This window comes from Fistularia commersonii, chromosome 31 (genome assembly GCF_037954325.1).
Source record: "Fistularia commersonii isolate RoL2024-O1a breed Wild chromosome 31, RoL_Fcom_v1.0, whole genome shotgun sequence".
In the NCBI taxonomy this organism is placed as follows: Eukaryota; Metazoa; Chordata; class Actinopteri; order Syngnathiformes; family Fistulariidae; genus Fistularia; species Fistularia commersonii.
Window position 1 is genome coordinate 5,065,410 of NC_141314.1, and position 14,591 is coordinate 5,080,000.

Here is a 14,591-nt window from a genome sequence, read left to right on the forward strand (position 1 = left end):
CTGTCAGCGCACGGACACGAGGTGTGAATTTGTCCCAAGGAAACTGGCAGATGTGAAAGGCCAGATATGAAAAACCTTAATGAGAAACACCGATTGTGAGTGTTTGCATCAAAATATATGATGCTAGCAGCTAGCATCATATATTTTGCAACTACTTCTGCTTGTTCTGACTGGTGTGAAACGTGCTCGTGTGCAAGTGTGAATCTGAAAATAAAAATCGGGAAAGCAAAGTGTGTTCCGAATGTATAACAGGAGCAACCACTACTTCTACTGCTACTTCTAGTACAACCATTACTATTTTGTATGTGCTGTAACCAGTGACGTGCGGTGAGGCTCATGGCTAGTGAGGCACTGATGTCATCGCAATCAGACCATTTTTATTTACCATTTTATTGGCAGCAGTTGACGTATTTTGTTTAAAATATAATATCAGCATTATTTACATATACAAAGTGTAGCATAGAAAAAAAGCACATTTAAAAAAACAAAGTTATTATCTCTTGCCTTTACTTATAAATAAAGTCCATGCGCCGCTCCTTCTGAAGCATCAATAACTTTCTTGTTGAAGTCTTCCGTTTGATTCTTCAGTTTTAAAAGTCTCTCTGTCTCAATGGAAATCACTTCCAGTGAAGACAGTCGTCCTTGATCGGTCCTGTTCCGACTGTATGTTTTGAGTCTTTTCGGTGCCGAGAATGACCGCTCCACCGATCCCGTCGTAGCCGGATCGGTGACCACCGGCCGGAGCACCTTTGTCGGCTCAGGAGCAGTTTGAATGTGATCCTTTTGGGCCAAAAAAGTTGAGAAGCTGCCCAGGAGATTTACATTCATCCCTCACCGTTTGTGGGCTATACAGCCCGATGAGATCTGGAAAAAATAGCTGGATGGCTGCACTTGACTTGCTAACTGTTTACTGTAGCTTGCGTTTGCTAGTTCTATTATTCTGTAGCCGGGTAGTAAGAAGGATGAGGCACCGTCACTGCGTGCCTCACTTAATGTCTCTTCGCAGTCGTTTTATGAGAAACCCGAGAAACACGTTACAGTTGTAGAAACATCAGCTAAACAATGGAAATTTAGCTCATATATTATAGCATTATATAAAGCATTATAAAGCATTATATATTTTTTAATAGTGACAGCACTACTGTCTCAGTGCATAGCATGTCAGCACATTTAGCAGAATCATTGCGCAATCTATGCTGGACGATAAATATGAATTGTTTTTAGCGATTTTGAAAAAAAACAACTAAAATGGTTAAGCTACATGGCAAATAACTTTACAGTACAAATCACTGAATAAATATAACCATTCAATTTTTTTTTTTTCATTTTGCATTTTTTCTTTCCATGATGGCAGGTGAAGCCCGGCCTCCCCCTGCCTCTACTGACTGCACGTCACTGGCTGTAACGCCAGGTGTGAAAGTTAACCTTTGCAGTGATTATGTTAACGTAACCACAATTTTGCACAATATTATATAGTAATTTACATATGTATACATATATTCTTCTTTTTTTTTTTTTTCTAAACCTTGATATTCACAATGTCGATCCCTAATTGAGCCTCGGGGACAAAGAAAGTTTTTCTGATTTGATTCCGATATAGAATATCAAACGTGAACCGGCTCCAGGAATGTTTCACGCCTGATATTAACACCTAGAATTCTGCTTGAATTTGACCTCAGAATGGCTGTGTGATCGCCCATGCGGCCATTACAAACACAATGGACGTCACCAGTCGAGTGAAGTGACAATTTGGGGCCCAAACAAAGATACTAACACACACACACACAAACACAGGTCTATAAAAATGTATATACATATTTGAACTTTTGTTCAGGTTTGGCTTCGGGCATTTTGTCAACCTTTGACACCTGGTAGCCGAGAGACACGTAGAGGGACTGCAGCAAAATGTGTGTGTGTGTGAGCGTATGTGTGTGTGTGTGTGCATGTGTTATAAAGTCAGCTGTAGCCTGAAGCAATTATTCCAACACTCGTCTCGAGAGTCTCTCACTCATTTGTCTTTTCTCCCCCTCGGTCACGTTGGCCCTACCTTTCTTCCTTCCCTCTTTCCTTCCCTTTCTTCTTCCCTTCATCCTCATCGTCCATCACGACATGACATTTGTGTTCCTGCTCGGAAGGAAAAAAAAAACAAAACAAACCTCCTGGGTGATCTATTTTTCATTAATTTCTTTCTTTCTGATGCAAAAAGCTGTTAAATAGCCCCAAAGCAATTTTCAGACCTAGCATAGCTCTCTTGTGCTGTTGTCAAACACTAAATAATAGGTGTTCTGTCCAAAGCTAACAAGTTTTTGGCTAACAAGCCAGTTTTTCTCCTCAGCCAACTTTACTTGTGTGTGATGGCTCGGTCCAATCTCAAGCTAACTGAACAAAGTTCAATTTTTTGTCACGAGCGAATGGAGAAGTCACTTCATTGAAAATTAGCATGCACTTTCTGTCGAAGCAACCCTCGGGAGCTAACGAATAGCAAAAATGCTATTTTCTGACTTAGCATGCTTGTGAACTCAAGCTAACTGGTGCCTCAAGTCTTCGAAGTTACATTGCAGTTACATTGTTGAAATTTAGTTACTGTTGTCGTCTGTGGCCACTGGCCATATTACAGTAATACCTCGATGTATGAGTTTACTGTTCCGTGACCAAACTTATAGCTCAATTTGTTTGCATATCAAATTAAATTTCCCCATTGATATGGATGGAAACACTATGAATCCATTCCAGACACCCTTGTTTTGTTACCTGCTTTTAGATAAGGAAAAATGTCCTCCATAGATATCAAACAACATTTGAAAATCAATAATACGTAATAGAAGAGAATGTAAAGATATAAACTGGTTTTATTAAGTGTATTTACCTTGAAGATTGGACAAAGACGCCAGCAGCGGTGGAGAAGGTTGGGGAATTTTTCATTTGGTGTTCTTTCCTTAATTCAACTGGATACACACTTAATCCAACAATGTGTTGCTAAATTTCTCCATAGCTAAACTTAATTTATTGACAGCGTCAATGCCGTTTTTCTTTTTAAAACCGTTAAACCGTCCCCAAAAGGCTTTGAATGACTCTTCCGACGCCTCGTCCTTTGACATTTCTTCCGCCTGCCGCACCAAATCCCCATAGACGTCTCCTCCTTCCTTCTCAGACATGATGCTTTCCATCAGCATATGTAACACACACATCGTATTTTTACATGATTTTCTCGGGGCTCCCCGACTACTTTTAACGCAACTTCACGGACGGCGGCGGCCGCGTCGGTGTCAAACGCTCACCACGCTCACATCAGGGCTCCAAGCACAAAGGGGCACAAAGCAAAAAAGATCCAAAAAAATCAGATCCGGGGTCGTTGGTGCACTTGATAGTCAAGGTTCTAGAACCCAAGAAGCCTCCCGGATGTGGGGAGAAACAAGTGAAGAAATTCAAGCCCGCTTGCAACAACAAGGAGACTTTAACAGTAGTTCCACTGTATTGTCAAACAAGCAAGCCAGGAGCGTTGGATGCTAACGTGCTAACATGTGTAACATGTGATGCTAACGTGGAAACAACAGAAGGAGGGAGAAGCTGGAAAGCGAAGGAGGAGGGCGGCGGCGACCGGGGAAAGGCAGAGAAACAAACGAACAAATAAAGAAAGGGATCACATAAAAGTACCGATAAAAGGACAAAAGAAATAGAAAACAAACTCGCTCCCGCTTGTCATTGTCGGTTCTCGGCTTCCGCTCTGCAGCCATTTGGAGGTTAAATTGAAATGCTTTTTAGCGTGCGCCACCCCACCCGCCCCCCACGCCACCGCCGCCGCCGCCCTTCCCTCCCCCTTTTTTGTATTATTTTCTGTCATTTAATGAATAAAAGCATCAAAGCGTGGAGTCAAAGTGGAGCCAACTGTCATCCTGTTGGTTTTATTCCAGGGAAAAAAAAAAAGAAAAAAACATGATGGGTTTTTTATTATTCCCTTCTTTCGCTCATCAAGGCTGCGCCCGCCACCGTCGGCGCCGCCGCCGTTCCCAGACCTAAAGCCGATCGCATGCAATCAGGGCGCCATTCGGGGGTTCCGACCCCTCACACTGTCACAAATAAAGGGGCTTTCATTTGGTTAGGCGACGTATCGAGGTGCCCAAACCCGCCGGAGACGAGCCGGAGCCCTGGGGTGACCCGCGTCATCAGACGGGATTACGGGTGATTCACGCCGCATCGGTGGGCGCCAATTTGTTGGTGGGTGTAAAGCATCTTGGCGACAGCGATTTAAGAAATACGTGGATTTAAAGGCGGGGGAAGGATTGTGGAACATCAGAAAAGGTTAAACGTTGCATTAGCAGGTTTGACGTCAGATTAACGTCATATTTCAAATTAGAATATTAGACGTCAGATTAACACTTGATATCAGATTAATTTTTCAAACGTCAAAATATCATGTCAAACTCCAAATACATACATTAGACGTCAGATTAGAACTTTTGACATCAGATTAACGCCTTCAATTTCAGATTGTCAGATGTGTTTGTCAACATATTAGAAGTTAGATTAAATTGCTAGACGTCAGATTAATTTTTCATGTTAAACTTCAAATTCATACGTTAGACATCAGATTAACACATTAAATGTCTGATTAACACGTCATACATTAATATGTCAGATGTCAGGTTTGCATGTTTGACGTCATCTTAACACGTCTTGCTTCAATTTGAAATAGTAGACGTCGGATTAACAAATTACCCGTCGGATTAATATGCTTGATGCCAGATTAACGAGCCATAATTCAAATTAATACATTAGACATCAGGTCTACACATGAGATATCAGATTCTAACGCACTTTAGAAATCAGATTGATGCATTCAAAGTCAGATTAATACGATGGATTTCAGATTAACATGTTTGACATCATATTGAAATGTTATTCTTCAAATGAAATGAACACGTCAGATGTCTGATAAACACATCATACATTAATATGTCAGATGCCAGGTTAGCATGTTTGACGTCATCTTTACACGTCTTGCTTCAATTTGAAATAGTAGACGTCGGATTAACAAATTACCTGTCGGATTAATATGTTTGATGCCAGATTAATGAGCCATAATTCAAATTAATACATTAGACATCAGGTTTACACATGAGATGTCAGATTCTAACGCACTTTAGAAATCAGATCGACGCATTGGACGTCAGATTAACACGATGGATTTCAGATTAACATGTTTGACATCATATTGAAATGAAACGAACACGTCAGATGTCAGATGAACACGTTCGACGCCAGATTATCGCAGAGCGGTGACGGTTTAAAGGCAAACATTTCAGCAGTCGGCGCGGCGTCAGAGACAATCTGACACGTGTCGAAACATCTGACCGAAGCGCCTTGTCGAATAGATCTCAGCGTCGCCATGGTAACGTCGATGACGAAACATCCACGGCAGGGGGAAAGTCCTCAGACGGCGAGGAAATCACGTGATTAAATTTTTTTTTTTTATAATATCCGGGTCCTTAAACGCACCCCCTCCCCGCCACCACATGTCTGATGGTTTCTTTCTGAAGGCGTGGGCGCCCCCAGGCCCTTCCCTCACAGCTGAGTGCCGGCATTGAACCAGTTTTTCACTCCATGTTGCGAGACGGCGTGGGACGGTGGCGGATCCCCGTCAAAAGAATCCCTCTGTAGAACTTCCTGTCCCTTTTTTTTCAGGACAATCTGAGAGGACTGTTCGGGACGCTGAGGAAGGAGGAAGTTCCTTTTTTTTTTTTTTTTTTTTTTTCTGATGTAAATCTCGTCTGAATTTATGCAGAAACATAAAATAACGTCAGATGGTTATGATTTATATTTTATGTTCCCCCGTCTGCTTTTTCTTTTTTTTTTTTTTTTTTTTTTTGGCGGGTTTTTCCAAGAGGAAAAAAGTAAACCCTCCGTCTGCGTTCCAGTTTTTGTTGGTTTTTTCCGTCTTTTTTAATGAAGCGACTTTTTTCCCTTCAGGTTCCGCCGGGATTAGAATTATGGGGGAAATCTTTTTAGACAGAACTAACAGGAAGTGCACGGGTCGATGACAGGAAGTGTTTCTTTACGTTGTCTTTACAATCATGAGGAGTCAAAATGAAAAAAAGGAACTGAAAAAAATTACCTAAAAACATTTCAATGAATATAATATCAGTCCCTGCCTGTAAATGTCATTGTTATACATTATACATTAGATCAGTTCAGATGAGATTAGATTTAATCTAATCATCTACTGTATATTAGATTAAATTTATTGTCAAATATAAAAGTACAAGACAAATAAACAAACAATGACCAAAATAGACTAGATATTAAATGTCAGAATCACAATCACACAATCAATGTTTGTATCGTCATTTAATGTATAGTTAAGTTTAGTAGCTGATTGAAATTAATCTATGCTATTTATAAGTAAATATGATCTATCTATCTATCTATCTATCTATCTATCTATCTATCTATCTATCTATCTATCTATCTATCTATCTATCTATCTATCTATCTATCTATCTATCTATCTATCTATCTATCTATCTATCTATCTATCTATCTATCTATCTATCTATCTATCTATCTATCTATCTATCTATCTATCTAGTATGATATCATAGTATTATTTAGTTATAATAAGACAATTGATATTATTATTGTTTTACTTATTTATAACTAATTTGTTATGACATAAAATCCACATGCCTTGATATCATAAAAGTATAGTGTATATAATAGAATAGAATGGATTTATTGAATTAGATCATTGCCATTACACAAGTAATATTACAAGTAACCAAAGTGCTGTGAGCTATCTATCAAACAATTTATGGATAAATAAACAAACAAAAGATATATTAGTGTTTAGAATTTTTTAATTTAAGAAATACACAATTATACAAAACAATTATTGGACTTTCATTCGTTATTCTTATTATTGGTAATACCCTATATAGGCCTCCATAAATATATCATATTATATTATATTATAATATATTAGAGATTAGTTAATGCTTATTGATCCCCACTGAGAAAATTTGAACCAGAAAACATTAGATAAAACAATAGAAAAGAGATTATACAGGACAGACACAAAAATAGTACATAAATACGTCCGTCAAGCACAGGCACGAAGTGTCTCGTTGCAGGTATATTAAATAATACCGTATCATATTTAACATGAATATATAAATTTATGAAATTGAAAAAGAAAAAAAAAATTTAAATCACAAGATAAAGTTACAACTTGTTGCATTGATGGAAATCAAAGTATGAGGTGAGGCAGTGATATTAAGTGTTTTTTCCCGCCATTATTTTGGCGGGCATCACCTGACGTGCAGGTTAAACCGCGGCGCCGCCGTCACGCCCGCGTGTGACAAACGCACACTGACGTCTCTGCCGGCGTCAATAACAACATTTTCCCCCGAGACACCGCGGAGTCGACACATCAGAGCGCCGCCTGTCGCCAGCACGCCTCGTCACGCCGTCGCCGCCGCTGCCTGTCACGCATCCTTCTCATTCAGCAGCCGGTCAAGTGTGTCGCCGTCAATCTGTCGTCACGGAGACGAACATAAGAAGCGTCAGTTGACGGCGCCGGTGGATCAGAAGCAACACGGGGAAGAGCCGAGACGATCAGGAGGGAGAGTGACAGACAGAAAACGCATCGGGAAGAAAAAAAAAACAAAAAAAAACAGGTTCTCCACCTCCTGCAACAGAACTAATTGATGAATTAGGTCATTTCTGAGCATTATTGTATTATTTTCAACTTTTCTAAATGAATAACCAGGTTTTAAACACCATAATTCGCTACGGCGTCTGATTGAGCGCGTTGCCGTAATCTGAGATAATCGAATTTATATATTTGTCATTCTTATTCAATTTCTTCCGGATGCGGTCAATAGTTAATCGTCAATGAAAATCAATTTGTTTTCCTTTTCATGCCAGCAAAGTGCGTGTGTGTGTGTGTGTGTGTGTGTGTGTGTGTGTGTGTTTGTATCCGAGGGGCCTTTTATTTTGGCAGTCTGTTCTTAGAACGCATGGTAAATATAACAAGTGATTGATGATGCACACACACACACATACACACATACACACACACACACACACACAGAGTGTGTGAGTTAACAGATCCTAATGTCCCATTAACCCCCCCGCCCCTCCACCCGGTCCCTAAATGCATCGTGGGAGGCGGCGGTGGCGGCGGCGGCAGGAGCCCCGGGGCCGCCACGCTGCACGTTTTATTCACTTTTGTAGGATAATTGAATTTTTCCTCCGTAGTAGGCTGATTCCACAGGGTGTGTGTGTGTGTGTGTGTGTGTGTGTGTGCACGTGCACGCCCCTGCGCTCCTTCTATTAATAATTGACTGGTCGGCGTTTCTTCCCTTTTTTGCTCCGCGGATTTATTTCACCTCCTTGTCGTCCCGCTAATTCTGTCCTTTTTCAGAAGTTTCTGGAGGTTTTGTTTTATTGTCGGTTGATGTTATTTACAGGAGGCGGGGTGGGGTGGGTGGGGGGGGGCTAGAAGGGGGGGGGTCGGGGAGTCGTAGCGCTGCCGTGTTTGATGAGCGAGCTAACTTGAAGAGGCAGCGGCTCTTTTGGAGCTACAACATTAGCGACTGTTTGATTCGGGAAAACAAGGCTGACAGGCATGGAAGTGATGTGACAGCGCCGTCACCGTGGAAACATCACAGAGCGAACATGCGGGTTCTTTATGACGACGCAGCCCGGTCCATTATTTCGGGGAATTTCTTGATTTTTATTTTGTATAATGTGGATTTTTTCCTGTTTGAATTTGAAGTCAAATGTCTTCCTCTTCTTCTTCCTCTTACTATCTTAAATTATTATTATTATTATTATTTTTATTCCTTTTTATATATCTTTTACTTGTGCCTTCCAAAGAATTTCAGGTAAATTCAGTTAAATTCCGATAACTTCCTTGGCGGCGCCTTTTGGAGACACGGCATTAGTGACTGTTTCAACAAAATAAGGCTCACAAGTGTGGAAATGTTGTGACTGTGTCATCACCATGGAAACATCAGAGTACAAACACATGGCTTCTTTTTGACCACGCAACCTCTGCAAGACCCCATTATTTTTAAACATTTTTTTTTATTTTTTGGATTTTATATTTTTGACATTTGTTTAATCAATTTTTTTTCTGACAATTACATTAATCCTCAATTTTTTGTGAATAATTCCGTGACCTCTTATTTTTATTTATGATTTGTTTTTATTAATTCTTTTTTTCCTGCAAATTTATAAATTCTTGTTTATTTTAATTTTTTAAAATAGAATTTATGTGGTTATTTCTTTTTTATTTATTTATTTAGATTCAGTTCCATGGTAAATAACTTTTATTTATACTTTCCCTGCACCATCCAAAGATTCAGACTTATTTCTTTTTGAGCTTTTGTTTCTGTTGTTTTGATGCAAATTCCGGTAAATTCCATTCTGGTCTCTTTTGGAGCTATGACATTAGCGACTGACGCCTCTGTTGCCATGGCAACGAGGATGCAGGGAGCTCAAACAGCCCGAGGTCAGTCAGAGCTGGCCTGGGTCAAAGGTCACCAGGTCAAAGGTTGCAAAAATGACATCTCTCTTTCCATCACACGCATACACACACTGACACGCACGATAAAAATAATAGTCATGCAAACATACTCAATACACAAACACACACACTCACAAATACCTCAACACCCACACACACACACACACACATATGCACACACACACAAATACCTACACAAGCACTCATGCGTTCACAATCACTCAAACACATACTCACACATATTTCAATAAGATTATTGCAAAAATGACATCTCTCTCCATCACGCACGCACACACACACACACACACACACAATGATGTCACTATATATATCCCCTCGACCTGGTTTCTTCCTCTCTGTTATTAATTAATTGTCGGCTAATTTAATTTTTGTAAAAGTAATAAGTTGTTTAATCCTGAATAAGGAGACAAGACAAAGTTCTAATCTGCCCCAAGTTTAATTAGAGCCGCCCGGAGTCACACGGGGGGAGGAAGAGGGGGAAGAAGACGGACGGTGTGGGGGGGGGGGGGGGGGGGGGTAGGAGTCAAGACGAATAGTAGGAATTTTCCCGGACGGACGTTCGCCTCCCCCCCCCCGGGGACGGGAAGGGAAAGTCTGCCGAGCCGAGAGGAAGCTTAATGATGGGTTTCGGGGCAGGAAACAGTCACTGGGGGAGGCGGGGCTTAACCCAGGCGGACCAGCTGTCAATCAAAGAGATGTCCAACCGTCCAACCCGCTCATTTGTACCGACGGACGGTTTGGAGCCGTCTGTGAACCCGTGGATGTTGAACTATGTAACTGCGTACAAAAGGAATCAAATGTGCTGTTTCAACATTCTGTCACGTTTCAAGACCACGAGACTTAGTGTGTGTGTGTGTGTGTGTGTGTGTGTGTGTGTGTGTGTGTGTGTGTGTGTGTGTGTGTGTGTGTGTGTGGGTGGGAGGAGGGGGGGGCACGTCGCTCCTCGCTTCCTCCTACACCTCCTCGTTCCTCAATTGTCGCCCGAAGATAAACTGCAACCATTGTCATCGGGCGAGGAGCTGCATTAATTGAAGGTTTCTCTCCCGCCGCAGCCTTAACACACACACACACACACGCACGCACACACACACACACACACATGCACCAAATGCAGCTTCAAAGTAATTAAACACATTAACACTTCAAGCGGAGGCAGAAAAAGGACAGTTTCTCTTTTGTGTACGCTCCCTTCCATTTATCAGCGGGGCAGCAGAGAGCGGGGGGGGGGGGGGCACGGCGGTGTGTGTGTGTGCGGGAGGGGGGGACGGCGTCAGCATATCTGTGCGGCGGGTAAAGTATCGGGAGTGCATGGCAGGGGGTGAGGGAGAAGAAGGGGGCCTCTTTGGCGAAGTCGACAGTGTTTAAATGTGAGATATTCATCTGGAAATTATTTCCACCCCTGCTGTCCCCCCCCCCCCCCCCCCCCCCGGTCCACACACACACGGATGCACACATACACACACACACACACACACCAGACGCCCTGCCCAGTCCCAGATCTAATTAGTTTGACCGGAACATGGCGGCGGTCTGCAGGAGAGGGGCGGAGCCAGGGGGTTAGCTGGCGCTCCAGATAGCAGATAAGACCCCTACAGAGGAGAAACTCCAGGAGCGCCACGTTATGTATCTGTGTGTGTGTGTGTGTGTGTGTGTGTGTGTGTGTGTGTGTGTGGGTGTGGGTGTGGGTGGGGGCGTCAACTTCTTAGTTATGGTTGATGCAAAAAGTAGAACCCTCAACCCTAAGGGTCAAAGGTCACGCGTGTCGGATTCATACCCCGGCTTGTTGTTGTTGTTGTTGTTGTTGCATCCGCCGCCGCTTCCTGCTGACACGGCGTCGCAGCACAATTTTTTTTTTTTTTTATTTTTTTTTTTTTGCAAACGGCTCGCTTTTCTGCGCCGAGGTGATTCTGAGCCGGCGTCCGTGAGAGCGAACGGAGCGGGAGGGGGGGAGGAGGGAGGCGAGGCGGGTGGGGAAGAGAGGGGGAAGAAAGGCGGCCACGACTCAGCACTCGGCAGGATTAAACACCGACAGGCAGAAAAGCCGAGCGAAGCTGCTTTCGCAAAAAAAAAAAAAAAAAAAAAAAAAAAAAAAAAAGGCAATGAATTTCAATTATGCATGAAGCCGAGGGCATTTTAGGAAAAAAGTAAAAGGTGCTGTTTCCAGTGATGGCCCCCTCCTCCCCCCCCCCCCACACACACACACCCTTTGACACCCCCTTTGACACCCCCCCTGCACACACACACGCGCACACACACGGTATCAAAGAGTGATCTAATGTCACGCTCAGAGGAAAAGGTTAGCTTCCGCACGCCTCTGATATTTCTGCTGCACCCGTGACCTTTTGCACCCGTCAGCCCCGCTTTTCCTCCCCCGTGCACAAACATGGCCGCCCGGCCGAGCACATACCGTCGCCGCCACCGCAATTCCAAACCAGACTGACCTTGCCCCCCCGCTCTGGTTGCGGGGGGGGGGCACGGACAACTTTCATTTGTTTTGATTTTAAATAAAGTTTCATTCATGTAAATGTCCGTGTGTGTGTGTGTGTGTTTATATAGCGTGTGTGCTTATGTGTCTGAATATGAACGTGTGCCTGTGTGTCTGATTGTTTGTGTTTGTGTGAGTGCTTATCTGAGCATTTCTGTGTATATGTATGCATGTGTGTTCAAGAGTGTGTATGTTTGTTTGTATGTGTGTGTCAAAGTGTGTGTCTGTATCTGAACATGTGCTCACTTGCGCAAGCGTGTTTATGTATATGGGTTTATAAGTGTCTTTGTTTGTTTGTATGTGTGTGTGTATGTGTGTCCAAGTGTACATGTGTATGTACATGTATGTATATGTATATGTAAATGTCCAAGTGTGTGTGTGTCTATTCGTGTACACATGTATATCTGCATGTGTGTATGCATGTTATTTGTGATTGCATGTTTGTCCTAGTCTGTGTTTCTGTTTTTGTGTATATGTGAGAATGTGTGTGTGTCTGTGCACCTGGTGTGTGTGTGTTTGTGTGTGAGCGTGCATGCGCACGGGTGTGGATTTACGCTCCCTGTGATGCAGGAAGTTTGGGTGTTTGATTGACGGGGATCAAACGTTGCTATCCTTTCACCCATCATGAAGTGAATCAGAGACAGTATGTAAGAGTGTGTGTGTGTGTGTGTATCAAATATGTGTGTGTAAGTCCATTTTTGTACACATGTGTATATCTGACTGTACGTTTATCGCAGTGTATGTGTCTGAATCTGAACGTGTCTGTTTGTTTGTATGTTTCGTAGTATATGTATATGTGTGTATGTCTGTGCATGTGTGTGTGTATGTGTGTATGTGTGCAGGCATGTGTAATGACCCTTCCTCCAATGCAGGAAGTTCGGGTGTTTGATTGACGAGGATCAAACATTGCAGTCCTTTCACCCGTCGTGAACTCTGTGTGTGTGTGTGTTTGTGTGTGTGTGTGTGTGTGTGTGTGTGTGTGTGTGTGTGTGTGTGTGTCCATTTTTGTACACATGTATATATCTTATTGTGCGTTTATCTTAGTGTATGTGTCTGAATTTGAATGTGTCTGTGTTTGTTTGTATGTGTCGGAATATATGTATACATGTGTCTGTGTGTGTGTGTGTGTGTCTGTGTGTCTGTGTGAGTGTGTGTGTGCATGCATGTATGTGTAATGGCCCTCCCTTGGATGCAGGAAGTTCGGGTGTTTGATTGACGAGGATCTTACATTGCTGTCCTTTCACCCGCCTTGAACTGTGTGTGTGTGTGTGTGTGTGTGTGTGTGTGTGTGTGTGTGTGTGTGTGTGTGTCCATTTTTGTACACATGTATATATCTTACTGGGCGTTTATCTTAGTGTATGTGTCTGAATTTGAATGTGTCTGTGTTTGTATGTGTCGGAATATATGTATACATGTGTCTGTGTGTGTGTGTGTGTGTGTGTGTGTCTGTGTGTCTGTGTGAGTGTGTGGTGAGTGTGTGTGTGCATGCACGCATGTGTAATGGCCCTCCCTCGGATGCAGGAAGTTCGGTGTTTGATTGACGAGGATCAAACATTGCTGTCCATTCACCCGTTGCGAACTGTGTGTGTGTGTGTGTGTGTGTGTGTGTGTGTGTGTGTGTGTGTGTGTGTGTGTGTGTGTGTGTGTGTGTGTGTCCATCCCCTATTCTCCGCCCATTCAAAGTCAATGCCTCACCTTAGTATACAAAGCGAGGCCGGCTTCATTTCTCAGATCACCTTTTTGTATTTCCTCCCTTTATTTCCTTCGAGATAAATAAAGTTGTTCTCATCTCATCTCATCATCTCATTTGCACATAAAAACTAGAAGAGGTTTTTCTCTTCACCCTCCTTCCTGGTCCTAACCTTCTCCCCCCCCCTGTGTGTGCAGATCTCAGGCCCCTCCCCGACGTGGCCATGACGGGAAACTGCACGCGCGAGTGCACCGAGTTCGGCCACTCGGACTCGTGCTGGATGCCCGGCCAGCCGTCGCCCAACCGGAAGGCGTCCAAGAGCGCCCCCAAGCTCTCCACCTTCGTGCCTTACCAGGAGATGGACGGCCAGGAGCAGCTCGTGGCCAACGGCAGCCCCAAGCCCCCGGTCGCCGAGGATCGCGGCGGCGTCGGCGGCGGCCCCAAGGTGGCCAACATGCGCTTCATGACGCCCTACAGCAGTGCCTACCCGGCGGGGGCCGACCCGTCCGGTAAAGACTGCGGGCTGGAGGAGATCCCGCTGAGCCAGGCGGCGGAATATCACTCCGCCGCCACCCCGACCGGCCAGACCTCCAAGAGGGAGATCTACCTGTGAGGGCGCCGTCCCTCCACCTTAAAACGGCCCGCCACCTTAAACCCCCCTCCCCTTTCCACAACACCCACTTTCCCTGCCGCGCTGCTGCTGCTGCTCGCCGACTCCCCCCCCCCACACACACACACACACACCCACCAACCACAACCACTGCCCCCTGTGCCTGCTGTGCCCCCCCCCCGACACACACACACACGCACACACAAACACAACTTTTATAAAAGCATCGAGGCTCACTGAGACACACGATTCAATG

The 14,591-nt window shown here is 43.7% G+C and overlaps 1 protein-coding gene across 2 annotated transcripts in view; it reads left to right on the forward strand.

The window, feature by feature from the left end:
* The window catches only part of LOC147215640 (protocadherin-1-like), a 131,293-nt gene that overhangs the window by 110,871 nt on the left and 5,831 nt on the right, over positions 1–14,591 (forward strand). For both annotated transcript variants that reach the window (XM_086139262.1, XM_086139263.1), the window contains one exon: positions 13,923–14,591. This exon is cut by the window's right edge and continues 5,831 nt beyond it. In XM_086139262.1, coding sequence (XP_085995388.1) covers positions 13,923–14,338 — 416 coding nt within the window. In that variant the 3' untranslated portion in view covers positions 14,339–14,591. The remainder of the gene's footprint in view (positions 1–13,922) is intronic.